This window comes from Aspergillus thermomutatus (genome assembly GCF_002237265.1).
Source record: "Aspergillus thermomutatus strain HMR AF 39 chromosome Unknown NODE_5, whole genome shotgun sequence".
Classification (NCBI taxonomy): Eukaryota; Fungi; Ascomycota; class Eurotiomycetes; order Eurotiales; family Aspergillaceae; genus Aspergillus; species Aspergillus thermomutatus.
In genome coordinates this window covers 238681-265673 of record NW_020798053.1, presented here as the reverse complement: position 1 = coordinate 265673, position 26993 = coordinate 238681, and the positions used below count along the sequence as shown (strand labels likewise).

At 50.0% G+C, this 26993-nt stretch overlaps 7 protein-coding genes across 7 annotated transcripts; 6 read left to right on the top strand and 1 right to left on the bottom strand.

Moving 5' to 3' along the window:
• Positions 1 to 5870: 5870 nt before the first annotated feature.
• CDV56_109642 (uncharacterized protein) lies at positions 5871 to 7964 on the top strand (the record flags this gene model as incomplete). Its single annotated transcript, XM_026763261.1, has 2 exons — positions 5871 to 7730; positions 7791 to 7964. The coding sequence occupies 2 exons, from the start codon at positions 5871 to 5873 to the stop codon at positions 7962 to 7964; spliced, it is 2034 nt and encodes a 677-aa protein (XP_026618725.1).
• A 1384-nt stretch (positions 7965 to 9348) lies between these two features.
• On the top strand, positions 9349 to 9921 carry CDV56_109641 (uncharacterized protein; the record flags this gene model as incomplete). Its single annotated transcript, XM_026763260.1, has 3 exons — positions 9349 to 9460; positions 9529 to 9629; positions 9703 to 9921. 3 exons carry the CDS (start codon positions 9349 to 9351, stop codon positions 9919 to 9921), a joined length of 432 nt encoding a protein of 143 aa, XP_026618724.1.
• Positions 9922 to 10643: 722 nt separating this feature from the next.
• CDV56_109637 (DNA replication factor Cdt1 C-terminal domain-containing protein) lies at positions 10644 to 12062 on the top strand (the record flags this gene model as incomplete). Its single annotated transcript, XM_026763256.1, has 1 exon — positions 10644 to 12062. One exon carries the CDS (start codon positions 10644 to 10646, stop codon positions 12060 to 12062), a length of 1419 nt encoding a protein of 472 aa, XP_026618723.1.
• Positions 12063 to 12484: 422 nt separating this feature from the next.
• MSH2 (mismatch repair ATPase MSH2) lies at positions 12485 to 15359 on the top strand (the record flags this gene model as incomplete). Its single annotated transcript, XM_026763247.1, has 2 exons — positions 12485 to 12508; positions 12561 to 15359. 2 exons carry the CDS (start codon positions 12485 to 12487, stop codon positions 15357 to 15359), a joined length of 2823 nt encoding a protein of 940 aa, XP_026618722.1.
• A 626-nt stretch (positions 15360 to 15985) lies between these two features.
• Positions 15986 to 18857, top strand: CDV56_109621 (phosphatidylinositol N-acetylglucosaminyltransferase; the record flags this gene model as incomplete). The annotated part of the gene is made up of 6 exons (XM_026763240.1): positions 15986 to 16105; positions 16448 to 16591; positions 16660 to 17794; positions 17849 to 18310; positions 18364 to 18443; positions 18516 to 18857. 6 exons carry the CDS (start codon positions 15986 to 15988, stop codon positions 18855 to 18857), a joined length of 2283 nt encoding a protein of 760 aa, XP_026618721.1.
• Positions 18858 to 20186: 1329 nt separating this feature from the next.
• On the top strand, positions 20187 to 22496 carry CDV56_109612 (exosome nuclease subunit RRP6; the record flags this gene model as incomplete). The annotated part of the gene is made up of 1 exon (XM_026763231.1): positions 20187 to 22496. The coding sequence occupies one exon, from the start codon at positions 20187 to 20189 to the stop codon at positions 22494 to 22496; it is 2310 nt and encodes a 769-aa protein (XP_026618720.1).
• Positions 22497 to 22720: 224 nt separating this feature from the next.
• CDV56_109608 (putative membrane protein) lies at positions 22721 to 23507 on the bottom strand (the record flags this gene model as incomplete). The annotated part of the gene is made up of 4 exons (XM_026763227.1): positions 22721 to 22782; positions 22832 to 22965; positions 23100 to 23253; positions 23309 to 23507. 4 exons carry the CDS (start codon positions 23505 to 23507, stop codon positions 22721 to 22723), a joined length of 549 nt encoding a protein of 182 aa, XP_026618719.1.
• Between the last annotated feature and the right edge of the window lie 3486 nt (positions 23508 to 26993).

Genomic DNA, 26993 nt, shown 5'->3' with positions numbered 1-26993 from the left:
AGGGGTGAGGTATACGCCTACGAGTACGCCGAGTAGCTTGGGGGTGGCATCTGAGACGGGGACGGGAAACGGGACGGGGACAAAGACGGCGGGTGCTGCGAGTGCGAGTTCTTCGCAGGGTGTTGCTGCTGGGCTGGGAGTGATGGTTGAGGGAACTGTATTGTCTATGTTGCTGGGGCTGGCCATGGTGTTGTAAACATGTGCCTCGCGTTTGAGAAATGCTTGATTGTGTAGTGTACGATTCCATAATACATGTATAGTCATTAGCGCGCTTGAGAGACGGAATATTATGCAGATAACACCGTCTGGTCTAATGTACTAAGTCTCAGCTCGAGACCTTCATCCATTGTCAACCTGTTCCAAAGTCCTCATTGTGGAAAGCCAAACAAATCCTAAGCTTGATATAAAAGCCATACTAAGCACAGACTCAGACAATAAAGTTCCCTCAAAGTAAAAGCTCCCATATTGACTTTCAGGAGTCTACGGCGGTTTAACAAATAAACCTTCCACATGCCACTTACTCGCCACATGCCAGACAAGGACCAAAAGCAGAAGAAGATGGATGCATGGGCGATACTCTCGAGTATAGCATGCGGTTATTTTCGGGCTTGCGTCTTGTGTCTCGGCGGGCTGCACTGCTGATTTGTGTTGCGCTGTTATCAACGCACGACATACGTCTTGCAGGGGAGATGGAGGTAGGTCAATATGTTTGTGACCTTGGGTGTATCTGGTTTCTTGGATAGGTGTATGGAGAGTAGGGATAGATAAGGCTCACAGAGCGCAAGTCAACCTTTACTTCTACCCCGCATGAATTCCACCAGGGTTCGACGTTGAAACTTTGTTAAAGCAGGGACATGATTCATGATCTGGATTAATAGGATGGGTAGTCAGGCATATTTGACCGCCTGAGAGGCGACATTCAGATACTCAGTCCCAACAAAGGATCAGGAAGTGATATTGCCGGAGGGGTAAAATGCAGATATCTCCCTACCTGCAGGACTAGGGTGTGTGAGTGTGAGATATCCATGCTAATTAATCTGAATAGCTCGAATGGTACCTATCTAGGGAGTACTTCTGGCCACGTACCTTGCCCGATGTCGATCAGAACCGAGAAACAAGCAAGGTTTAAGCAGGTACCTGTTGGTACTATCACCAGCTGTCTGGTATCTACAGCCATCGAACGATACCCCGCTTCTCAAGTAGTACAGAGTACCCCCTACAAGCATGAGATATGAAGACTCAACTGCTTTTGAGACAGGATGAAGATTGTTACTTACTTTGTTACTCTGGATTCACAAGCATGACCGTTCTTATCAGTATCAGTACCGGAGATAGTCCCCTGGTCTCGATGCGCCGTGAGAAATCCAGGAATCAGGATGAGGGGTAAGACCAGACCCCCCTCCCGCCTCTCAAAGGCACAAACCAACCAGCTGAGCTTATCTGAGCATATCATATCATCACTGATAACCCCAGACTCCATTTGCCATTCCTTTGTCCACACCTTTCGGCGGACAGGCAGCAAGCATGCGCGTAAGCAGGGGCATGGATATCCGGTCAACCAGGTCTAGTTGGCCAGTGCCACGTCGATCTACCCCTCAGGATCCGGAATCGCCGCCACCTTCTTGCCCAGTGCATGGCAGATGGTCAACGGATTCCCGTATCAGCCTGTCAGGATGCAGAGGCGATTTCCAGAGCGAGTTAAAGAAGAGAGGTAAGGTACAGATACCTCTACGATCGGATCCTTCGTCAGACCAATTAGGACACCTTGGAATTTGCAGACGAGACTAATGCACAGTCTGCGTTGAGACTGGAGATAGGTGCATTTAGCCTGCTGTACATTATCTGGAGGTGTCAGGACCAAGTAGGGGACACTCGGAAAGTGATGTTATCGACAGTTGCTTTCTGTCTTGGTCGCTCTGATGGATGAAGCACATCATCGACCCTCCCAGTGGCGTAAAGACCTCAAGTTGAAATCTTCAAGCCATACGTACCTTGTGGTCTACCACACGGTGTTTACCAAGCAATGACCCCCCCATCGATGTCAGACAGATGTCAATAGGCCCCGTTCAGACTTCCGTGGTTATCCGGCATGCCGTTTGCAGATTGCTGATGCTCCCGACTTGTTGACATCAATGATAACCTCGACAATAGGTCGTTTCGTTCCTACTCTCTCGAATCTCTGGAATCCTTTGTCTAGATCTTCACTGCTCAGTTCCACGGTCTGAAGGCAGTTCGTTCCAGCCAGCCTTCGACCAAATGGGTACAGGAACAAGCTTTCCATAATGGTCCGTGTCCCCCGCAAAGCTGAGAATGTGAGGTAAGAGTAGGGTAGTGCAGTCGAGCATAGTCCATACACGGTCAGAGATTCTCATCATAACTCAGTTTCAAAGTCTGAGTTGTTCAGGTGATTTGTATTCACACTCCAAGATGGTTTGTCAGCTTATGTAGGTGGTTAGTTACTGGGCTTCTGCAGAGATAGAGTACATGATGTATGGCCAGCGTTGAGCTTCAGGACGGATTCGGAGAATTATTTCAAAACTGATGCTTTTGCTTATCAAGCTGAAGAATCTGTGTAAAACCTCGTGTCTTCGTGTCCTTTATGTTGTAGTCAAATACATATGCAGTCACAAAGTACTTCCTATTATTCGACAGACCATTTGGGAATTTGGTTGCGACATATCTAGACTTTCCCCTTGCATCGCTAATCAACAACAACCAGACAGGTCATAAACCTCTACATTCATTGACCTTTCTTCTTTCTTACAGCCAACAGTGGCTGCAGGTCTAGTACGGAATACTATTTCAGTATGTCGCACAGACTGTGCTGTACAGTGTACACATGGGTGTGAAGTAAGGGGTACCGTATCACACATTGCATACCTCATAGATACCTTTCGCCCATGATTGCGTCGGGAGAAGCATGATCGAGGTTCCCCAAACTTACCGAGACTTGAAGGCCACTCTGTACCAAAGATCAGGATGGTCAACGTCAACGAGTCCAATCGCCCGGTCGGCGGTATCTCCAGTCCGTGGGCTGCAAACTGGCATGTACCATAAGGTATTATTCTTCACCAGCTCCGGCATAATCATGCCATGCCTCTGATCTTTCTTCATCCATCTCGCGAGGCCATATTTATCGACAACTGGCAAAAGAGATTTGTCGAAGCATGGTGGAAAATTTAGCCGATCAACTTGCATGTATTTATGTAGTTTTTGGATCCAAAGTTCCTGGTGCCTCCTTGTTAGACCCTCGAGCCAGCGCCCATGGTACACGCCACCAACCGGACCTGGTTCGAGACTCAGTCTCTGCCTTTTTGGCCTGGCCCAGCCTTACCAGGTCTTTTCAGCCACCCGGACCCTCTTTTTGATTGTCATAGCATATTAATGGTCATGATCATGTCCCAGGACAATATCAGTGAGGTTGTCAGCCAAGGTCAGCAGCCAAGAACTGCGCAACAGGGACGCTGTCTGCCAGTCTGGTCGTTAAGCGCCTTGTTCCTGATGGGGGTCCCGTAATCCGAGACATACCGGGCACTGGACCAACAGCGCCTAGCATGTTACTGGCAACTAACTGCATTCATTGCCTGCTTCTTCGAGATTATTATTATTGATTACATCGTGATGGAGTATTCGATACGTAGTGCCATGTTTCCTTATCCTCATCCCTTCCCAGTCGGTATGGTTGCTAATACAGGTTGATGAAGTGTTTGCTTGCAACAGTCTAGATAGATAGATATGGGCTACTTGCATACACTTTGGCCCTTTCCATGGTCGCTTTCACTCATATGAGGACTCATGAGAAATAGAACCGAGCGATCCATGAGATAATCATCATCATCATCATCATCATCAATCCCTCAGTCTTGACTCTGGACTTGTCACTTGAGTCCTCGAGGTGACTCCACTCCAGAATTTGCCATCCAAGACCCATAGTTACCTTGGTCGATGATTCGTGTTGCTGGTTCGGACCAAGAGTCAGTTCCTGGGGCTAAAGTTTCGCATTTAGTCTTTCTTAGCGATCACCGTATCATATGCCATAATCCCCATTTTACTCCCAGTCCCAGCTGTTGACTTTCTGCGAGTTCCTAGTGATTTTCAACAAACTTAACCTAATATGCGTATATTTGTAGGATAGTATGAAGCTAAATTGGTGTGAGACAGTTAGTCTAAGACATAATTGAGTCATTACTGGAGTGGTCAGTAACTGGACTGTTCGAGGGTCCATCTGTCTTTTACAGCAATACCTTAGTACCTAGGTACAGAGAAGTAGGTATTGCTACCTTATTATTAGTAGTAGTTACTACGGAGTACGTTTCTATCCAAAATCTATCCAGGTATCACTATCTACCATACTATCATCAGTTCTTGTCCCTGCTTGAATATAGCGACTCCGCCAAATACTGTAATAATAGTTCTCAGAGCCTAGGGTACCTGGATCATTCTGCTGATCTGTTCTTTAAGGTACTCTTCCCCCCTCTCTCTTCTTCATCCTCGTCTGTCTATCTATCTACCTAGTGCCTAACTTCCTAGTATCTATCTACTATCTATCTACCCCTCGCTCGGCCGCCATCCCGCGCCGACCGTTGTTTCCGATAAGCCTCGGTTTTGAAGACTCGATAACTGGCTTAGATACTTACTGAATCTGTAGTATCTGGATAGCTACCTAGTAAGTATATCCTCGTCACCATTTTATCCACCCGGCCTATTTGCATTTGTCTGGAACCTGGGGGCGGTGGTGGGTTGCCGTCATCCAAACATCCTGTTACCAGATCTCCCCTTCCGATCACTTCCTCTTACTTTAACTTGTCGCATCTTGCTGACCTTCCTGCAGTCTCGACTCCTCCCTCTCGAGTTACCTTTTCTGATCTATCTTCCACTTCCCATTATTATTGCTTTTTTTCTCTCTTCTTTACTTTTTTTAGTCACCCTATTATTCTCTTCTTTCCCCCTAGTCGTCGCGGCTCCATCCGTTCCTGTAGGTACTTCAGCCGCTTACTCCATTTCGCCTCCTCGACTTCTTCCTCTTTTGATCATTAATACCTAATCTATTCTGCATCTTCCGATAATCAAATTTTGACTTCTTCTTATTATTCTTACTTACGGACGGTGCCATCTGAGGCGAGGAACCCGGACCCAGTCCTCCATCTCCTGGATCAGTTTCGTCGGCTTTCCGAGCTGTCTTGAACCCACAACCAAAGGACTCGAAACCGCACGAGTGGTTCAGCTTGGGAAAGTTGATCGATCCAGTCCACCAAACTTCCTCCTGAGCTCCTTGCACAACCCGCCCTTCCCTCCATCTTCCTTCACTCTCTTTCCTCTCGTCTTCACCCTCATCATCGGTATATACTTCTTTTACCTTCCTTCGGTCCATCATCGAGAGATGCTCCCGCTCAACGGATGACTGCTCTCTTACGCCTCTCTCGTACAAACCCGCTACCCTTGCTTCGTCATCCTCGTCAGGCACTCGGATAGACCGTCATCTCCCACATTCCTCTTACATTCCAGGCTCCCCTCTTTCGAGCTAGCGGTCCAGTACGTAACGGCTCTCTTCTCGTTCTCCTTCCCCTCCTTCCCTTGTATGTGACTCCGGAGGGCAAAATTGTCTACCCCTCTTGGATTCCCTCTCCTGTGGCCGACGTTGACACGCTCGTCGTTACGTCTTTGCGATGCGATGAATTTGCTGACATTTATATGCGCAACCTCGTCCAGTCGCCATTACGCGCTATCATTATCGCACCATTTAGCCTTTTCTCGTCAAAATATCAAATACTACGTCGGTATATTGTGCGTGCATAGAGTTTCGACAGATTTCGTTTTCAATTTCTAGGGCGGAAGCCACAACATCACCCCACCCCTTCGTCGCCGTCAACATGACTTCCTTCTTACCAGTAAATAATACGTCTTCGCCGCAAATTCGGACGATGGAGGAGGCGGCAACTCCAACCACACCTCGGCCTCATACGAACATGTCGGCTGCAGAGGAGAACAGGTCGCAAACTATGAACAGTGGCACCGAAGATACCACTCCGCGAAACGTGCATAAGATCCAAGAGGACTCGTCTTCTCGAAAACCGTCATTAGGACACAATGGAACTTCAAATGGGGAATCCGATGCAGACCGTGATGGCTCCGATCATGAGAGCGACGCCGGAGGCAACGCTCCCCCATCGAAGAAGAAGAAGGGGCAACGGTTCTATTGTACAGACTTCCCGCCATGCAACTTGAGTTTTACAAGAAGCGAACATCTTGCCAGACATATCCGGAAACACACTGGGGAGCGTCCGTTTCAATGTCACTGTTCCAGGCGATTCTCACGCCTGGATAACCTTCGTCAACATGCCCAGACCGTGCATGTGAACGAGGAGATCCCTGGGGATTCGCTTGCAGCTACTGGAACACGTTTCCAACGGCAGATTCGCACCGACAGGGTCCGCCCTCAAGGTCGAGCTAGAGCAGGAACGGGGGGTAGCCAGGGAGCGCATAGTCGGGGTCACAGCAGAAATCTTTCAACTTCAAGTATCGCATCGACGACATCGACGTACAGTCAACCTCCGGAGCTTCGCCGTCGACCGCCGCCATTAATCATGGCCAATGATGGGAGCGCCAGGGCTCGTCTTACTCTGGACACGATGGGAGATGTCCCGACAACTCCCCCAGGCCAAGTGCACGGCATTCCAGGTCCTGCTGTTGCAGTTGGCTCCCCTTACACGCCTTCCCATCATGTCTTTGCTGCTGGTGGCAACGGAAGTCCTCACGTAGCTTCCGCGAGGCCCGCCGCAGCTCACATGTCGGGGTTCTGGGACGGAAAGACGGCAGCTCGTCGTCTCTCAGTGCCCACCAGTGCGAATCCCTTTTTGTCGCAACAACCGCACAATTATCCTCCCAGTCTTGTCGCGACTCCTACAACGGCGGCGTATCCGCCGCCCGGCGGGGTCTTCGCAAGCCCCGTCAGCTCGACTCATTCGTTTTCGAGAGAGGAAAATGCTTACAGTGCTGCTGATGCGGACCTGCGGAGACGAACTTGGCATCCTTCAACGTACTTTGCACTCCCCAGACCTGCCACCAGCGGATTGTCCCATTACCAAACTCCTGATACCGTTCAGGCGCCGGTCAGCGCAAGTGGTGCGACAGAACAGCCCCCCAGGTTGCCCGGCATCGAAAGCTTCGACAAGGTTGTGTTACACCAGAGGCCTCTGACTCCTCCCGTCCGAAAGCCTAGTCCGATGCAGATTGACAGCCACAGCAAGCCATCGCCGAGTTACGCTTTAGGAGGAGGTTTCAATTATACACAGCCCGCGAACCGACCAGCCCCTCCGATATCCGGGCCCGGTCATCGCCGCGGTCATGTCTCCTGGGACATGTCACTACACACCAATCTCACAGGACTGCATATCAGGGACAAGCCTCTTCCAAGAGACGCATCGCACTGGAGCCAGCAGACGATTGCAGAGCTACAGAATGTATCGTCCCGGCCGTCTTCGTCGTATCAACAACAAGTGCAGGAGTCGCGGGGAATTACTGGGCATTCTTCGTATGAGAAGATGCAAGGGTGGTATGGCAGCAATACCTCGGGTTCCCAGGCGACGCGGACATCCCCCGAAGACTCGAGTAGCAGTGAAGGCGTTCACACACCCTCTACAGCATCGCTTGAGTACCACCCCGCCATTGTGCACAACAACGGCTACATCGAGTCCCATCAACCTTCCATGACCTGCGATACATCTCACTCAGTACGCCCCCCGTTTCCTGGACATTCGATGCCCGGCCATAGTCGCTAATGTACAATACAGGCTTGCCCCCCACTCTCACAGTTTTCTGATGGCTATCAACACACTGTCAAACCCGATCCACGACCGGATTTCTATCACAATCCGTCCACGCGAGACTCTGGGATGGGAAGACTCGAGGCACTTGTTGCAGTCGCAACGAGCGAAAATAAAAGTCCTGCAAAGTTATACGTATAAAGAGCTTCTTTCCGATGATGACCCACGCCAACCGAATCCTCGACCCCAGCTTTCGTTTGTTACCCGAGCAGATGGCGTCTTACTTTGATATAGCGGCTATTCTCCCTCGGTTTATCCTTGAAACTTTTGACCAGACCATCCTGCCGATTTAATCCGAATACTTTTTAACTATGCACTTTTGCACCTACGGTTCCGCATCAACGCGGAGACGCTTATGAAGTGACGACTGATGATTGATGCATGGGTTTTATCTTTGAAATTGATCGCTGTGGAGGCTTGCTCTTTCGGATAGCAAGGACTCGTTCGGGTGTTCTCGATTGATCTATAGCTGCGGTGATGTTGTTTTTGCATGTTTCGGCGTTGATTGAGGAATTGTGTGTTCTCTATGGCATGAAGATACCCTCGGCCTCGATCTCGGATATAGCTACTATGGAAGCGGGGTTTCCTACTCGGGTCGCGGTGGAATTTCACCTACTGAATTGTTTGTTTTATTGAATCTCCTGGCAATTGGTTGACTGCAGCCCTGTGATACGATTCGATTCTGTTTTAGTATATTTGTTGTGCCTCTCTGGGAGACTGGGTATAGCCATTGCAATCTGAGCGGGATAAACTATTTTTTAAATCAACGGTCTTGAAATCGGACGTCGTATCATGTCCCGATGGGAATGGAGGAGTAGGAGTAAGGATGGGATGAGCTCACGGATACATGACGTCTACCCCACATGTTACACTCTACGACGTCAAACCACAAAGTACCAAACAGGTACATTTTGTCAGTACAGAGCTCTCTACGTAACTGTCGCACTCTGTGAGGCGTGGCCATATTAGGGGGACTCCGTAGAATGATCATCAGGTGACGTCGATGGTCGATGGCAAGGTAGTCTCGTCGTTGGTGCATATACTCCTGCCCTACACACTAGATACCCCACATGAATAGGTAGATGTCCGTATGAAGACCACCAACGATCAACAGGTGCTGATTAAGTCTAACAGCATGTAGGAAATACCTCTAGCCAATTACTCACCTAGCTACAGCAGAGATAGCATGGAAATGAAAAACAGAAAAAAAAGAGAAAAAGAAAAATAAAGAATAGAAAACTACTTCGAGTGGAAGGGTAGTAGCAGGACTTTGAGCTGGAGAATAGGTAGTATCTCGTCAACAACGTCATAGGCAGCCCAGCCCGGTGACCCAAGGCCATTTCTCCGCCCATACCTCTCTCCCTGACCTTGGTTGCTAGCTTTTTATTGCGTTTCATTTTGCCTCTGGTTTATTTCAGTCTCCTTCTTTCTTCATTGACTGCAGAGCTACTCCACAACCAGGATACCTCTATACTCGGATTTCAAATCAACTCAAAATCAACATTCTTACGCACACTCTCTCACCATGTCGAAGAGCCGTACACCCATGTACCTTGGCCTGGCCGCCGCCGGCGGTCTGGGTTACTACATGTACCGGGCCGGCGGGGATCCCAAGATCGCGAAGAAGGAGATGGAGAGTGAGTTTTCCTTTCTAGGTGTTGGTTGATGATATCTGTGTAGGTTAGCTGATGAGCGTTGCTTGCAGTCGACGCCCACAAAGCCAGAGCTAAGATCCCCCGCGGCTCAGAGGCCGCAAGAGCCGGCGAGGAATTCGGCAAGGAGGCGAGTGCCACTGTTGACGAGGCGGTAAGCCCATGACCACTACTGCTGCTGCTGCTGCTACCGAGTGACTGGAGAGATGCTGATGTGTTGAGGGTAGATCAACAACGCCCGCACCAAGGCCAAGGCCGACGAGCGCATCCCCGAGATCGCTCAGAATGGCAAGCAAAAGATTGACAAGCTGCGTCAGGAGGCGGTGAATAGAGCCCGTATTGGGGTGGACGAGATGGACAAGAAGGTCGACGAGTTTGATCGCACGGTTGAGAAGAAGGCGGCTGAGGCGAAGGGGACTCTGTCGAGTTGGTTTGGAGGGAAATAAGCTTTGGCTGAGCTTACCTCCTCTGCTACTTCGGGCTTGCAGTCAAGTGGATTTCGAATGGATTTGGTTCGGATCTGGGATGACGTTATGATATTGGGAGATGGGATGGTGTACTCCGTACTATTGATGGATAATCACTTCGTCGGTTGCAGCAGCAAACTTGCGATAATGAACTTTATGATAACTTGCATTTTCGATTGGACCAAGATTGGGTTTGTTCGATAAGATAGACTTGGATAAGATTTCTTGATCGGCATGCCCGTGTGGAATGTGACATTCCATGTTGGTATTACTGTAGTGATCGAGTGAATGTGAATGCCAGTGTATGTGTGCTGTGGCTCGAAGTGGGAATGAATTGGCGTCTTCGAAAACTACATATACTTCGTCGACGAAGTATACTTGTGTCTTGACTATCAACAGAACAATCTTGAACGAAAATAAGCACGATAGAATTATCCCCAGTTATCTACAGAGTAATATAACCGCATTCGGCACGTCACGCCAAAACGCGCCTTGACGCGTTCGCGCTCCACTAAGAAAAACTAACCGCTGGCGATCTCCATCAGTCTCCTCCTCGACCCATACTCAGGGCTATAATCGATTGACAAACCCACTGGTAGTTTACTATTTTGCATACCTACCTTACCTTTTTAATATCTACATATGCTCCTACCTTACTATCATATCTTTTAATCCCATCGTCAGTCAAGGGGGAAACCGCGATGCCGCGCACCTCCTCGAGACAGACCTGCCTTCCCCGAGGGCAGGTCGGCATTCAGAGCTTCGCAAGAGCGACCAAACTAGGCTCAACGCTGCAAGACACCAAAAAAGCAGCAACTGCACCGCTCCCCGTCTCGCCTTCCAAGAAGAGAAAACTCAATGAGCTCGAAAACGTCGACTGCGGCGCAGGAGAGCCCCGCCGGACCACCATCCCGGAAGAAGCTGCCACGCCTTCCAAAACCCTCCGCTTCAGTCAATTGTCGGTCTCGACGCCCCGGAGCGGTCACTATGCTTGTTCGAAACCTGAGGCATCGCCTTCGCGGAGTTCACGGTCCGCTGCGAGCGAGAAGCCTGCGCCGCCCTCCTCCCCTTCTAAGTGTGGTGGTGCCAGAGCCAAATGCTCAAGCAGTCCGATTGTCGTTGAGCGTCCGGCTTGTGTGGAGGAATTCTTGGGGTTGCATTCGGCTTTTCTGAAGGCGCTGTCGATCCACTCTGCGCATAACGGGGCAAGGACCGCGGCGGATCTGCGAGAATTTCTTCACGCTGTCGAGCGGGTGTGGAAGAAGCGAAAGGTTGTGATTAAGGATCTACAGCGGTTGATATGGGCTTGGGAGCAGGGAGACGAGTGCAATGGTCCGAAGTACCGGCTTGCGAATTACGGGCTTGGAAAGGTGTGTTTGGAACGGGTGGCTCGGGGTGGGGAGCGGGTGGACCGATTCGACGACAATGGTTTACAAGAGCGATTCGAGCAGATTGTGGACCTGCTATGGGAGAAGGCTGTGGATTCGGTCGATGGTGACGAGAGCCGGGTGGATTTCTTGGAGACGCTGGGCGTTTCCCCCGTGCACGAGTCTCTGACTCCCTTTACGGCGTTTCGAAAGGGCCAGCAGCGGCTGCAGGATTTAAAGGGCGGAGTGATCAAGCTGAAGATCGAGAAGCTGCGAGCTGACTCGCAGAATGAGGTCCCGGTCAAGCCGCTGGATGCGACGACCACGCGGCGGAAGGGGCTTCTCGAACGCATTAAGAGCAAGGAACTCCTTCAGTCGAAGCTGCCGCCCCCGCCGTCGAAGGAAACGCTGCTTCGGCGCGCGGCTGCTGAACGCGCAGAGGAAGTCGTCGCCGTTCTGGCCTTGCTTCGGCCTGTTGGATATGTGGGCAGCGGGCCGAAAGCTGTTTTGGCTGCCCAAAAGAAACCGTTCCAGCTGGAGATGATTGTGCAGAATGTTCAGGACTCTCTACGGAACCCGATATCATTAAGAGAGGTGGAAATTTGTGTGGAACTTTTGGCTCGACCGGACATTGCTGGACAATGGATTGAAGTCGTTGCCGTAAATCAAATCAAGTCAGTGGTCCTGAAGTCTTGTGCCAGCGTTCACCCCAAGGAGATCAGTGCCAAGATCTGCAAACTGGAATTGGATTAGATGATGATTCTTCATATGAGCTTCCGATCTCTTTCTTTTGGATGTTTGTGTCATTGTTCGATACCGCTGGAGTCATACCTACCATGTCCGGCATTACTTTGCATTATGAGCGTACACTCATGCATCATGTACATTAGCGTTGCATCTGTTATCTGCATACACATCCCTCAAGGTCTACTATAATAATGGAATACATCAATTCAAGAGCAAGACCTGGTAGATATGATTTATACTATTTGTTGTATTTGATTGGCTTGAAACTACTTCAACGCGAGACGCGCATTCACGTGATCGCGTTGCCACAAGGCGCGTCTGCAGTAGCTCTACTTTATCAGTCATCAACAGAAAACGAGACGCTTCGAATCGACAAGACAGCTAGCTTCCCGACTGTCCTTTCATTGCATCGGACATACGCTAGCACAATGTCGTCTCGACCTGATCTCAAAGTAGTCGCCCGAACCTGTCAAGTCATTCTATTACCAGGCTAACCACTCACAGGTCGACGATGAAGTCGGCTTCATACGCTTCTACCGTTCCCTATCCTCCGATGGCAACGATGAGACAATTCGAGTCTTCGACCGCGGCGACTGGTACTCCGCGCATGGCGCCGAGGCCGAATATATCGCTCGTACGGTCTACAAAACCACCTCCGTTCTCCGCAACCTAGGACGCAGTGAGACCGGCGGCCTGCCTTCCGTGACCATGAGCGTGACCGTCTTCCGAAATTTCCTGCGGGAAGCACTTTTCAAGCTCAACAAACGGATTGAAATCTGGGCCTCGGTTGGTGCGGGCAGAGGCCAGTGGAAGTTGATTAAACAAGCGAGTCCGGGAAATCTGCAGGACGTGGAAGAGGAGCTGGGCAGCGTGGGAGGACTCGCCATGGAGTCGGCGCCGGTGATTCTCGCCGTGAAGATTTCCGCCAGGGCATCTGAGGCGCGGGGTGTCGGGGTCTGCTTTGCGGATGCGAGTGTGCGGGAACTCGGCGTGAGCGAGTTCCTGGACAACGATGTCTATTCCAACTTTGAGTCCTTGATCATTCAGCTTGGGGTCAAGGAGTGTCTGGTGCAGATGGACTCGAACAGGAAGGATGTTGAGCTTGGCAAGATTCGGGCCATCGCTGACAACTGTGGTATTGCTATCTCGGAGAGACCGGTGGCGGACTTTGGGGTGAAGGATATCGAGCAGGATCTCACTCGGCTGCTCAGGGACGAGCGCTCGGCGGCCACGCTGCCGCAGACCGAGCTGAAGCTTGCGATGGGCTCTGCTTCGGCCCTGATCAAGTATCTGGGTGTCATGTCCGACCCGAGCAATTTCGGGCAGTATCATCTCTACCAGCATGATTTGTCGCAGTTTATGAAGCTGGATGCCTCTGCCCTCCGGGCCCTGAATCTCATGCCTGGTCCGCGGGACGGATCGAGGACCATGAGCTTGTTCGGTTTATTGAATCATTGCAAGACGCCTGTTGGCAGTCGCCTACTGGCGCAATGGTTGAAGCAGCCGCTCATGGATCTGGCTGAAATTGAGAAGAGACAGCAGCTCGTGGAGGCGTTCGTCGAGAATACGGAATTGAGACAGACCATGCAGGAGGAGCATCTCCGCTCCATTCCGGATCTGTACAGGCTCGCGAAGCGGTTCCAGCGGAAGCAGGCCAACTTGGAAGATGTGGTGCGGGTATATCAGGTTGCGATTCGTCTGCCGGGCTTTGTCAGCTCGCTCGATAATGTCATGGACGAGCAATATCAGACTCCCTTGGAGACGGAGTACACCAGCAAGCTGCGCAGCCACTCGGACAGCCTAGCCAAGTTGGAGGAAATGGTGGAGACTACGGTCGACCTGGCTGCGCTGGAGAATCACGAATTCATCATCAAGCCAGAGTTTGATGACAGTCTGCGCATCATTCGGAAGAAATTGGATAAGCTGCGACATGACATGGACGTGGAGCATCGGCGGGTGGCCAGGGATCTGGATCAGGAGGTAGACAAGAAGCTGTTCTTGGAAAACCACCGCGTGCATGGCTGGTGCTTCCGTCTGACTCGAAACGAGGCGGGCTGTATCAGAAACAAGAAAGAGTACCAGGAATGCTCGACCCAGAAGAATGGAGTGTACTTTACCACTTCCACGATGCAAGCTCTGCGCCGGGAGCATGATCAACTCTCGTCCAATTACAACCGGATTCAGACAGGGTTGGTGAACGAGGTGGTGAACGTGGCCACATCCTACTGTCCCGTGCTGGAACAGCTTGCTGGTGTTCTCGCCCATCTTGATGTCATCGTGAGCTTCGCCCATGCTGCTGTGCATGCTCCAACCGCATATGTACGTCCCAAGATGCACCCGCGCGGCACGGGAAATACTATCCTCAAGGAGGCGCGTCATCCCTGCATGGAAATGCAGGACGACATTTCCTTTATCACCAACGATGTATCCCTGATCCGCGACGAGTCCTCCTTCCTCATCATTACCGGTCCCAACATGGGTGGTAAATCGACATATATCCGTCAAATCGGCGTCATTGCGCTCATGGCCCAGACGGGGTGCTTCGTACCCTGTTCCGAGGCTGAGATGACAATCTTCGACTGTATTCTTGCCCGTGTCGGCGCAAGTGATTCGCAGCTCAAGGGTGTCTCGACTTTCATGGCCGAGATGCTTGAGACGTCCAATATCCTCAAGTCCGCGACATCCGAGTCCCTCATCATCATCGATGAGCTCGGCCGCGGCACCAGCACATACGACGGCTTTGGCTTGGCCTGGGCCATCTCCGAGCACATCGTCACGGAGATCCGCTGCTTCGGGCTCTTTGCAACACATTTCCACGAGCTCACGGCCCTCGCGGACCGATACCCCAAGTCGGTCAAAAACCTGCATGTTGTGGCGTTCATCGGAGACGGCACCAATGACAACTCAGAGGAGCGGAAGTCGAAGAAGGAGCAGGTGACTCTGCTTTACCGCGTCGAGCCCGGTATTTGCGACCAGTCCTTCGGTATCCACGTTGCGGAGCTGGTCCGTTTCCCGGAGAAGGTGGTCAATATGGCCCGTCAGAAAGCCGAAGAGCTCGAGGATTTTACGTCTGCAGAGGCCCAGGGGCAGCAGTCTAGCATGCCCATCGACGGGTACTCTCAGGAAGAGGTGGAGGAGGGTAGCGCCCTTCTCAAGGGGATGTTGCTGAAATGGAAGGCGGAGATTGAGTCGTCCGACAGAAAGTTGACTGTCGAGGAAAAGAGGCAGATCATGCGTGATCTAGTCAATGCTGATGAGAAACTCCGGGCAAACAAGGTGTTCCAGGGTATCAAGGCGTTGTGATGGTCTTCGATATAGCTACTTTTTATGTCTCGGGTATAGCGTAAGGCGTTGGGCGTGTATACATGGGTCAAAGGACTAGATGTACTGGGTCTACAATGATATAGCTCTGTTCTTAGTCTTTCTTTGAGTCTTGCATCAGTTCAAGGGGCTGGTCTATGGTTATACTTTAGATTCTCTCAACCGTAGTTGCCTCTGCATTTTGCCTACCAAGCAAAAAACTACGAGCAGTAAGATGACTGCCATTCTTGCTTTAGTAGGTAAGCAGTGCCCAAGCATCAGTATTGGTTGACTGATGTTGAAGACTTTGACTTAATTTGACTATACAAGCCAAGCCAGAGGTACCTGGAGTATGGAGGAGACACCGCTCCCGGCTCCCGTCTGGAGCTTATGTATCTCGGCCAGAACGTGGTACTCTATTTCTACACAAGCAACCGCAATCACAACCACAACCACACAATATCGAATCTCAAACACGAAAGTCTGCTGTCTTGTCGCGCAAGACTGGCTCATCGCTCTTTCTCCTCATCTGCCACCAAGTCTCACTCGGATCACCAATTCTCAACCTCCCCTCAGCGATGCGCGCAGACTAAATCACCAAGGCGGAAACGCTAAACAGCTCTGAATTCATGCACCCCTTTTCCATCCTCACTCTCGGTATCTTCGTAGCCGGCTATATCACCGCGAGGTGGGATCTTGTTACGCGGTTATACGAACTGGCCATTTTTGCGTGGGATCACGGTGTCGTGGTGAGTGTGTCTTGGTTCGCGCAAACGCTCCTACCTGGAAATTCAAGTCTGCCACGGGACCACAAATGTAAAGACAACTGGCTAATGACCCTTGTTCGTCAGACACGAACAGCCAAAGGCTTCTTGTTGCTATCGGTCTTTTTTTTCCTCTTGGTCCTCCCGATCAACCATCTTGCGACAAGGGAAGCTGAATTGGTAAATGGCCCTGTCTGATGTCACTTGGCGTTGAGTGATCGTATGCTGACGCTTCTTTTGGTATGGCAGCACCCTCGCCCGCCGCATCTCGGCGTGTCCGCTCGCGAACAGCTACGCCGCCGAGGCTCTTTCTAATCCGGATCGAAGGATGACAACATGCTCATGGGCGATGGATTGCTACGGGTATTCTGGCCATACGACCTCCCTCGGTCCTCATCCCCGGGGGTGATTATCGGATGGAGGAACTCTGAACTGGATCTTTTTGTCCTCACAGTGTTGGAGGATGTTGAGGTGAGTTATCGTCCTGCCCCCGAGCGGCAGGTCGGCTTGGAGAGCTGACGGTTGACTCGCGGGGATAGCCTCGAAATGTCGACAATGCACTCCGTGCTGGAATTCTCTTTCGCAACAGCCCTCATCCAATCGTGCGGATATTCACGCTCTGTGGCAGATCTACAATGCATGTTCTGGGATCAACCAATCCGCAAGACCCGCCAACGGCATTTAACCCGGCCCATCTCTATGTGACAACGCAAGGGTCGTGTAAAGTCCCTCGGATATATTGTCCACCGGAGGCGAATATATCTGTTCAGGTTATCATGTTTCATCGTCCACATCCAACCAGGATGGAGTACATGTCCCTGGATCCGATTTCCCTTGCTCTTGGGGATAAAGTGTTCATCGCTGATAAACCAGAGGCCGTACCTGCGACCATCGATGCCGAAGAGGGCCGGGACAGAGCAGTGCGGAACAAGCTGGTTGAGAAGCTGAAATTACACACGGTCGTCAAGCATATGCCCTCGCTTAAGGAGCAAGCACTACCTCTCATCATCAACCAGGTCAATTGTGCTTATGAAATGGGAAAATTGATGGAAAAGAATAGCCATCTGATTGGGATCCGTGTTAAGCGAAGTATGAGCGTGGGAGAGCGCGTGGTCGAATCCGCAACAACCCTCTGGGACCTCTTCGTCCTCGGTGTCTCGTATGTGTTCTGGCAGTGGTTCTGGCCGGTGATCACTCGTATTTTCATCATCGGTCTTGTCTTTCATCGTACGATTGCCGAGGTTGTTCTGCAAATACTTGAGTGGCGCGCTCGGCCTGATGCAGCTGCCTTGAAAGACATCTCTGCGACGGCTCAGCAGGTTGACATTCGACTCCAGCAATTTTGCTACTGGCCTATACAGTACGTTAAGCTGCGCCAGAGGAAAGATGACTGGGAAAGTGTTACTACGAGTCATCCGGATTACATCCGTTTCTACAACAGCCTGTGGCTCGTTGCCAATGATGTTATCATCGGTATTGCGCTGGGATCATACATCATCGACAACGCCAATTGGGTGGCTTTCCAAATCAACAATGTCCTCACTGGCTGGACAGTAGAAGGGTTGCAGCGGACTATCTCGTGGTTGATGGACTGGCCGGCCGGCTTGAAGCTTAATAACGAGCTTGCTGCATTCTTGGGTGACCTCTTTCTCTGGGTCATTGAGAATTGGGCCGGTATGCATTTTCTTCTGTTAGACATATCTTTCTCTCTTACTAATTATGGGGTAGCTTGCATTGCGAATCTACAGCCTTACCTCCCGCATGTCATATACGTCGTTGGATGCTCGAGTTTCGCCGGAGCGAGCATGCCGATCGCCCTCTTTTCAGATCTCGTCTCCATTCTAACTGTGCATATCTACTCGTTCTACGTTGCGTCGGCTCGCATATTCAATTGGCAACTTACTATCATCGTGTCTCTCTTTCATCTCTTCCGCGGCAAAAAGCGCAACGTCCTTCGGCATCGAATAGACTCGTGTGATTACGACCTTGATCAGCTTCTGCTCGGCACTATCCTCTTCACAGTCCTCTTCTTCCTTCTACCGACAGTGATTGTATTCTATCTAACGTTTGCGTCCGCGAGAATGTTGATCATCTCGCTAAAAGCGGCATTCGACACATGTTTGGCTTTTCTCAACCATTTCCCTCTGTTTGCATTGATGCTGCGCCTGAAGGATTCCCGACGGTTACCAGGTATGTTGGCTTTTGCTCATCTTCCTGATCAGCAGTCGCTGACTAAATTTGAGGTGGTATTCGTTTCGAACTCCGCGAGGAGCAAGACAAGTCTCTTCACCCTCGCTCCACTGTGCCTTTCATCCATCTCGAGGTATGTTTACCTAATTCATCGCTCCATCAAGACTATCAAGACTACTGTAAGATCAAGTCCTGATTGAGACAGTCGATTCCACTCCCTCTCCGCGCCATGTTTGACCAGTACTTCCAACTCGGTCATCGTCTTCGGAAGCACTATCTTTCTCCGCGCGTGATATTCTGCCTCTTCACTGGCCGTTTCGTACCTCCCATCCACCGCCGTAATCTGTACAGTATGCAGTACAGCATGCTCCCTGCGCATCGGGCAGGTATGGCAGAGGTATGGTCTCTGCTGACCCAGCCCCGAAAGACGAGCAGTGGTAGCAGTGGCTCTTCTTCGATGGGAGGGGGCGCGGCTGCCAATGGTTTACTTAAGGTTCCAGTTGGGTTTGCACAGGGAGATGTCAGACGACGGGGACACCGGTATTGATGCTTAGTAACGTGAATAATATGTTATGATGCATATAATCAAGAGATTTAACGCCTAGTCTGTTGCACGGTTGGGTTGCCATCAGTCCTTCGGTGCGTAGAGTTACAAGTATAGGCACACGATGCTTCGGGGCCATTTTCTGATCAACGACTTGGGCTGGCATTTCGCTCGAAAACGCAACCTCTGGATATAAGTACATAGGCGAATAAAGATACACGGCATGCGAGGATGTCGTAAGAAAATATACATAAGAGAATCCCCTCGTTCCCGAAGATAGGCCACTTCCAGGTCAGCGGATATATGTAGCTCAGATAGAATAGATTCGATCATATATGTTCAAGTCGTCAACATGAACTCGCCAAAGTCCTGCTTACGGGGGCGTGAGCGGAAACCGTCCAAGAGAAGCCGGATACTAATGGTAGCAATACCCGGTTTAGTCCTCGGAGGTAAGCATCTAGGAGAGGTTGCCTGCAAGAGCGGAGATGAAGAAGAGCGTCCCCAGTCGAGGGGACCGATGACCAACGTCACTTCACGTTTTCCGGAGATAGTCAGCATCGCTTTCCGAGGCAGTACTTTTTCTCGCCTCATCGACCATGGTATCGATGCCCTTTTCTTTCAATGCTTTCTGATAGAATGAATTGTTAGTCTAGGTCTCAGGGGGTTTACGGTAGTATCTGCTTTGACATACATGTAGACAAGATTTGTACTTTGAGAAGAGTTCTTCGCATTCGTTTGATGAGGTTTTGCCACGCAGGTACTCTGTTGTAGTTAGCGGGCATTATTTACATTGCTAGAGGGGGAAGAGTATGCGTACTTTCGCTGTACCATTTCAGAAAACAAGTGTCATATTTTCTGGGGGGCGTCAGTTTGAGCTCTTTGTCTGTAGTTGATACTGGCAGAGGCTTGGGAGAAATATACTCTTTCAGGTCATTGCATTCGGGGGCTATAGAAGCTGCCATGGTGAGCTAGCTTACAGTGTCTGAGCCAGAATGATGTATTCAAAGAGGTTGCAATGTTCAAGCCTCTCCTTCACCGCATTCAATGTCTCGCTGTCAATGGGATTGTCTGTGGAACCGGTCCTCACTATGGATACTTTGGAGTCGAGAACTTGTAGATGGAGACGATCTCCGAGATACCGCGGCTAGACCTATCATGGTAGGCGGTCAGTGTTTTTTTTTCTCCGGTGGGCGCATTTCTCCACCTCCGAGCTTTCCTCAATTTTTCAGATAGTTTGCTCCTGCGAGACAAGGTTTCGCTATTTTACATTTCTTGTCCCTTCATCTCTCGCTTGGCTGAGTTCGCTTTGGGCTCAGACATACTCTGCCCATCATGGAATCTGCCGCAGATTTCCCACCGTTTCAGCAACGGTTAACGTCCAGTCTGGTGCAGATGACGCGCACCGTTGGGCAGCTCTCTGCAGAGGATCTGAGTTTCCACCGGACCTCGAGCGCCGAAGTCTCGGAGTCCTTGGATGAGCAGAGTGATAGGATCCTGTCGTTGACCTCGACCATTCTCAAGGCTGCCACAGCCGGGACGGATTTACGCGCACCTAAACTGCACGATGAAGACTCCGTCGAAGACAACTGGCGCGGTGTCGTTGATGTTATCGATGCGCTGCTCGAGAGGGCAGACGCCTGTCTTGATGAATTCACAGGAGTCATCAAAAAATTGAGCCCGTCGCAGCAGGAGCAGAGCGCAGCAAAGGCCGCCAAAAAGGCTTCCACCAAGTTTCCCTCCGTTTACGATTATGGCCCGTCGAAGATTCCCAAGCCGCAATTGTTGTTTCAGCGAACTCCCGATAACGCCGATGTTTCTCCTTTCAAGCCTCTTCTTCGAATCAAGCCTCATGCGATTGTTTCGCTGGAAGATTCTTTGAAGTTGACAGATGCTGCGCAAGGTTATAGGAATCCGTACGAAACGGAGATCCGCACTGCCAAGTATCCGGATTCGACCTATACTGTCTCTCCTCCGGTTGATTACCAGCCATTTGAATCGACAGCTGCGACTTTCGTGGACACCCTGGAAGGAGTGAAGGAGATGTTGAGCGAGCTCAAGTCGGCAAAAGAGATTGCTATTGATTTGGAGCATCACGATGTGCACTCGTATCATGGCTTGGTGTCTCTGATGCAGATCAGCACTCGGGACAAGGATTGGGTTGTTGACACGTTGAAACCCTGGAGAGAAGAGCTCCAGATTCTCAATGAGGTATTTGCGGATCCCGGAATTCTCAAAGTCCTGCATGGCTCGTCCATGGATATCATTTGGCTTCAGCGCGATCTTGGCCTCTACGTTGTAGGCATGTTCGACACCTACCACGCCGCCTGTGCCTTGAACTACCCGAAGCGGAGCTTGAAGTTCCTCCTTCAGAAGTTTGTCAACTTCGAAGCCGACAAGAGATATCAGATGGCCGACTGGAGAATCCGCCCTCTTCCATCTGGGATGTTTGACTATGCCCGCTCTGATACTCATTACCTACTCTACATTTACGACCACCTGCGCAACGAGCTCCTAGAGAACTCCACGCCTGACCACAATCTCGTTGATTACGTATTGGAACAGTCAAAGAACGAAGCTTTACAACGTTACGAGCGTCCCGTTTACGACGCTGCCACAGGACAAGGGCAAGGTGGATGGTATGACTATCTGTACCGCAACCCTGCCGTTTTAAGCAAGGAACAGTTCGCCGTCTTCAAAGCAGTGCATCAGTGGCGCGACGAGGTGGCAAGGGAAGAGGACGAGGGCGTTCAGTGTGTGTTTCCAAAGCATATTCTCTTCAAGATTGCCCATGTCATGCCTCTCGACCAGGGTACTTTGTTCCGGACGTTATCTCCAATGACGCCAATTGCCAAGAACCGAGTAGCAGATCTCCTGGAAGTTATCAAGAAGGCGAAGATCGAAGGAGCTACGGGACCAGAATGGCGCGACGTCGTACGGCCATTGAAAACAACAGCAACTCAGGCCGCAGAAAAGGGTCTCCCGACGCCTCTTACCGCCGAGGCAATTGAATACCCTACTGCAGCGCGCTACGAGTTGTCTCAATTCTGGGGACCTGTCTTGGAAGTCCGGGAGCCGCTTACGCCTCCCGAGTACTCTGCAATCGCCTCTGCTGAGGCTCTTCGACTTTCTCTCCCCCTGCCGCCCATGCCGCGAACTGTATCCGAAGCTCGCGAGAAGCTCGGCGATACCGCTACCGCCAAACCAGCATCGAAGCCCGCAGCAGCCCCTGCTCCAGCACCCGAAGAAGACAGCAAGAAAATATTCACTGTCAAGGAGCTCGGTGGACCGCGCAAACGCAAAGCTGCAGCAGCAGAAGGGGCCGAGGTTGCGCCATCGCTTGAGTTGGACGAGATTAATCTGGAGACCGGGTCTTCGGCGGATGCCTTGGAGAAGCCGTCCAAGAAGCAACGCCAGAAGAACAAGAAGAACAAGTCGCAACCACAGCCCGAAGGTGACGCGCAAGACGATGTACCGTTCAACTATGACGCTGCCGAGTCCGTATTGCACGCTCAGCCTGCGCAGGCAGCACCAAGCCGTGTCTCTAAGCGACCATTCGCCCCATACGCAAAGGCAATGGAAGCGCCTGCAGCAGCCCGTAAGCACAAGAGAGAGATTGCAGGAAAGGCGTTTACATTCCGGTGATGCGCTTGCAAGGGTGGTTTGCTTCTTCGTACTCCGCCTATGGCTATCTTCCATTCTCTATGATACATGGACGTCGGATGCATCCTTTGGTGGTCATGATATAGGTTATTCTGGTTCTGAGCATAGCGATACCCGATAGTGTCCGAATAAGAGGTCGCCTTGTATTGATCTGAAATCTGTCCCTGATTTGTGCTTGATTTATCAGTAATCTGAGCTGGACGCCACTACTCACACTTCAAAGCCTTGCGCCTCTGCTTAAGCATGTACGAGTACATCATGAAGGCGCCTAACCATTAGCTTTGTTTTGCATCGTCGGTCACTCCGAGTAAACTCACCAGGAACATATAGCGCAAGGCAGAAGTAGAAAACCACAGCACCTATGGGGTTGACCGTGGAAGCAGCAGCCTTGTACATCAACCACCACTCACTCCCGATCCCAACTGGATACAGGACAATGAAGAGGGAGTATCTACGTATCGCGAATATCAATCACTGCCATTCCGATACGGAAGCTGGTCCCACAGGGTGAACGAATCTCCTCACCTCAACCACTTAACAACATCCACCCTGACCCCCGCCAGAAGAAAACCGAAATACACATACCGGACCGCATCCGCCGCGGACCAGGCCAGCAGGAGAGCCGTATAGGCGGGCGACGACGCCGTCGGCTCGGGATACTGGTAGTTCACGGCCCAGACTTGGACGCAGCGTGTGAAGATCTGAGTGAAGGTCGTGAAGACGGGAGCGCGGGTGATTCCTGTGTGTATCATGTTAGCTTTGGCGCCTGGATGGGGGGTGGAGGGGCAAAGGACCTGTTGCGGCGTGGAGGATCTCTACGATGGCGAGGGTTTGGGTCCATCTTGTCCAGGGTTCGAGGTGAGGGTATACATTGATATCTGTGGATGGTTGATTTGGGGAGAGGAGTGCGGCTGTGACGCCGAGGAAGATGCGGAGCCAGAGGGTGGAGGAGAGGGTGTTGTAGAGGAGGAGGTAGTTGTTTTTTGTTGTCATGCTGATCGTTTAAGATCTGGAGATGTGTACTCCGTATAGTGAGAGCGACAGATTCTTTGATTTGCGTCTGCTTTTTCTTGTTTCTGTTGATATTGCATTATGATTGTGGAGATTCCTCTTCAAGGCTGGAGATTTGCATGTGAAAATATTTGTCAGCATCACTAGCTTAATCGCTTAGATAGTATGGGGTATGGAGAATTATCGACCGAGATGGTATTTCAGATATTTTCCTCTGACTATCAGACATAGACAAAAGTGAGTCGTGTAAGGAGAAATACATAGGTGATGAGAGGAAGATAGAAATTAGTTGCTTGGAGAGAGAAACAGAGTTCAATAGAACAGGAGACACGACACACCACGCAGCAAGCAAAAGCAATGTGCTTATTGTTCTTACCCCATAATTGCAACACTTGTGATGTACGAGTTTATAGTAGCCCTGTAGTTAGCAGGAGGTCTGATCTCGATCCACCATCTACTCCGCACGGTCACTCAGCAGTACCGCAGTTTTGGTGCCGTGGATGCCGTCAACGGTCACTCCGGTTGAACCCGGACAAAGACCATGGCAGTCGGATTGCTGACGCGACCAATCTCCAGCTTTTAGAATACGAAGTTCGTCCTGAGGATCCCAGGACCAAGGTAAGATCTCGTATCATGATCGTGGGCTTGAGGTCTGTGCGTGTGTCATGGTTCGTGAGTTTACACTGGACAGACTACGGAGCAAGTACCTGTACCAAGTCTGGAGTCATGCAGTGGCTGTAGTCTATCTACAGGTCACTTGATCATCATTTGGCATAACTAGCGTCAAGATTAATCCTTGACATATGCATTTAAGTTCATTGCGTAGTCTTCCAATGCGAGTCCTTGACCAAATATCATTGCACTTCTATAGCGGCCTTAAGAAACAATAGTACTCCGTAAGAATATGGGGTATCACGCAGCTGATTACCTATCTCAGTGGTCCTACCAGTCCACAGTACCCATTTCTGTAGTAGTACAAGCCTGAAACATCTGTGGTTGTCAGTTTACGTACATCACTAGGTAGTTTCTGATCATCCTCTCAAATACGGTCATGATGTAATTGATATCGAGCTGAACCTATACAACAAACAGTCTGGGAGGTAATCAAGATGAGCAAATGGGGGTTTTCGGATTCTTTTCCTTGGAATATATGTGCAAAAACTACACCGGAGGTCCTAATTACGAATCACAAATGTTGATGTTGATGACTCGATATTGAAGCACAGATGTGGTTGTCTAGCTGCATACTACTCCGTACTCCGTAATATACTCCGTATTCTGTAGAGATAAAATTAAAAATAAATAAAATAGCCGATGAGTGTTGATGCAGGTACCAGGCCCCGGTCTGATCAGGTGGATACTTAGCATGGGCACTAACCTGCTAGTTCCTCGTCTTCCAGGGGACTCCAGGCCTCAGTGCGGTCGCACCACGGTTGGGACAGTCAGGTACCAGCACAATCATCGTTTGCCTAAGAAACCATGATGGATTAATTCATTGTTCTGTGTGAGACAACATTCTATATTTATTGATTAGGCTACCAAAAATACTTGCTGCTCATTGATTGCTAATCAGTTTCCTTGTCTGATTTTCGACTACACTAGCACGAAAACCAAAAATACCAAGAATGCTAGATAAGTGTTCTGATAAGGACTCTTATCAGCAACCATCATGAAGCAGGTACTCCGTAATGGAGGGTGGGGAGAGGGGGGGAAAGAACGATGGGCCAATGCAGCAAGACAGCCATGATTCAGGTCAGAATGGTACGGAGCCAATGAGCACCACGGATTCAAGCACACATGGCAGAAAACCATCAAACACCCTGAGGAATGAACTCAGGAATTCAGGTTTTACTCTCTACAGTAGATGTAATGATGATGTTGTTGATAACATTGCATATGACACCTCTGGAGGCATTAAGAGTAAGACTAGGGATGTGCAACATGGTCTGTGAGACATTTAGTCTAGTCCAGGTGATTTCTGTCCTTGATAACGAGCCACCTCCACTTTTCCTTACTGGTGAGCCTGCATATCCGTCATTATTTATGAACCATCTAAATATCGAATCAAGTTAATCAACGGTATTATCATTGAGCCCAAAGTCGAGAGGTAAATTCCCAAACAGTTACAGAATTTCATCTTCATGGATGACTAAGGTATGCTTCAGAAGGTCTCTGGCTGCTAAATAATAGTCTGACAGACCGCATTTTAAACTGACCTACAGTTTGAGGGGTGGCGATCTGGGTGTACCGGCTGGTCACAGGTTAACGCACTGGGCCAGGGGTAAAACTTAGCCCCATAATGATAATCATCATAATTTACTGTTGATTTTCCCAGTACTCCGTACTCCGTAGTCCGTACGTTACTCATCAGCATAAAGGGGAAAGAAAGTTAAAACTAGGTACTATCTTCATCTTTATTCGCTGGAAGAGCACAGGCTACCTAGATAGTACCTACTTTACTCTGTAAAAACTCCAGCTCGAGGCCTGTTTCCAGCATCTGCCTACCGACATTTTAGGTGCGTGCAGCAGGTGGCTCCAGCCCCCAGCGGATGGAGACATTCCCCTTGCGGCGTCCTGCATCAAGTCGGCACACTTCAAACGTCAGACTCTGAAATAGGAGAAAATAAGAGTGCGGGAGATGATCATCCGTTCTGTTGATTCGGATAAACTTGCCTTAAGATACGTCGTAGAATTATTAGGATTTCCTTGATCTGATGGCAGAAGTAGGACAAGTGATACAAACGTTTCCCTTGAAAGGCAGGAAACAAGGAAAACCAACCCTGCATATATTGGAACTGTGAACAAGATAAATTCGTCAAAATTTGTCGATTATCTCGACGTCAAAGCCTGGCGACCACTTTGGATATTTTAAGTCTACTGTGCTTACTGAAGACCCTGGCATTTGTTGGTGAGTCGGTGCGGAGTAGATATGGTGCAATCATGTGTGTACGTACCTATGTCAGTAGTATTATAATATGAGAGTACCTTAGAAGTATCTGGGTACTATCATCCTGAGCTTGGAAAATTGACCATCACTTCGTGCTTTGTAGATATGTCATCACTATCTGGCTATCTCGATGACATTCCTTGCGGAAGAATGCTGATTCAGATGCCGAATGGCATGACTTGCATGGGGCCATCATGAATTGAATTAAGATGATTTTTATTAATATTGATGAGTGGAACGGAGTATGAGAGATTCTATTAACTATTACCTCTAACTGTCAAGGGAAATACTGGATATTCATCGCTCAGATCCAGGTACCAGGAAAAAGACGGGACAAACTGCTGGGTCCTTTATTGAATGGACTTGCATTTCCCTACTCAGGTACGGAGTACAAGCTCAGGTACCATGTATGGGAAGTCAGGAACGGAGTACTACTACAATCATCATCATCACACATCATCATGAGCATTATTTCTCAGCTAATTATTGCTCAATGTCATGAGGAATTTAACTCATTTCTG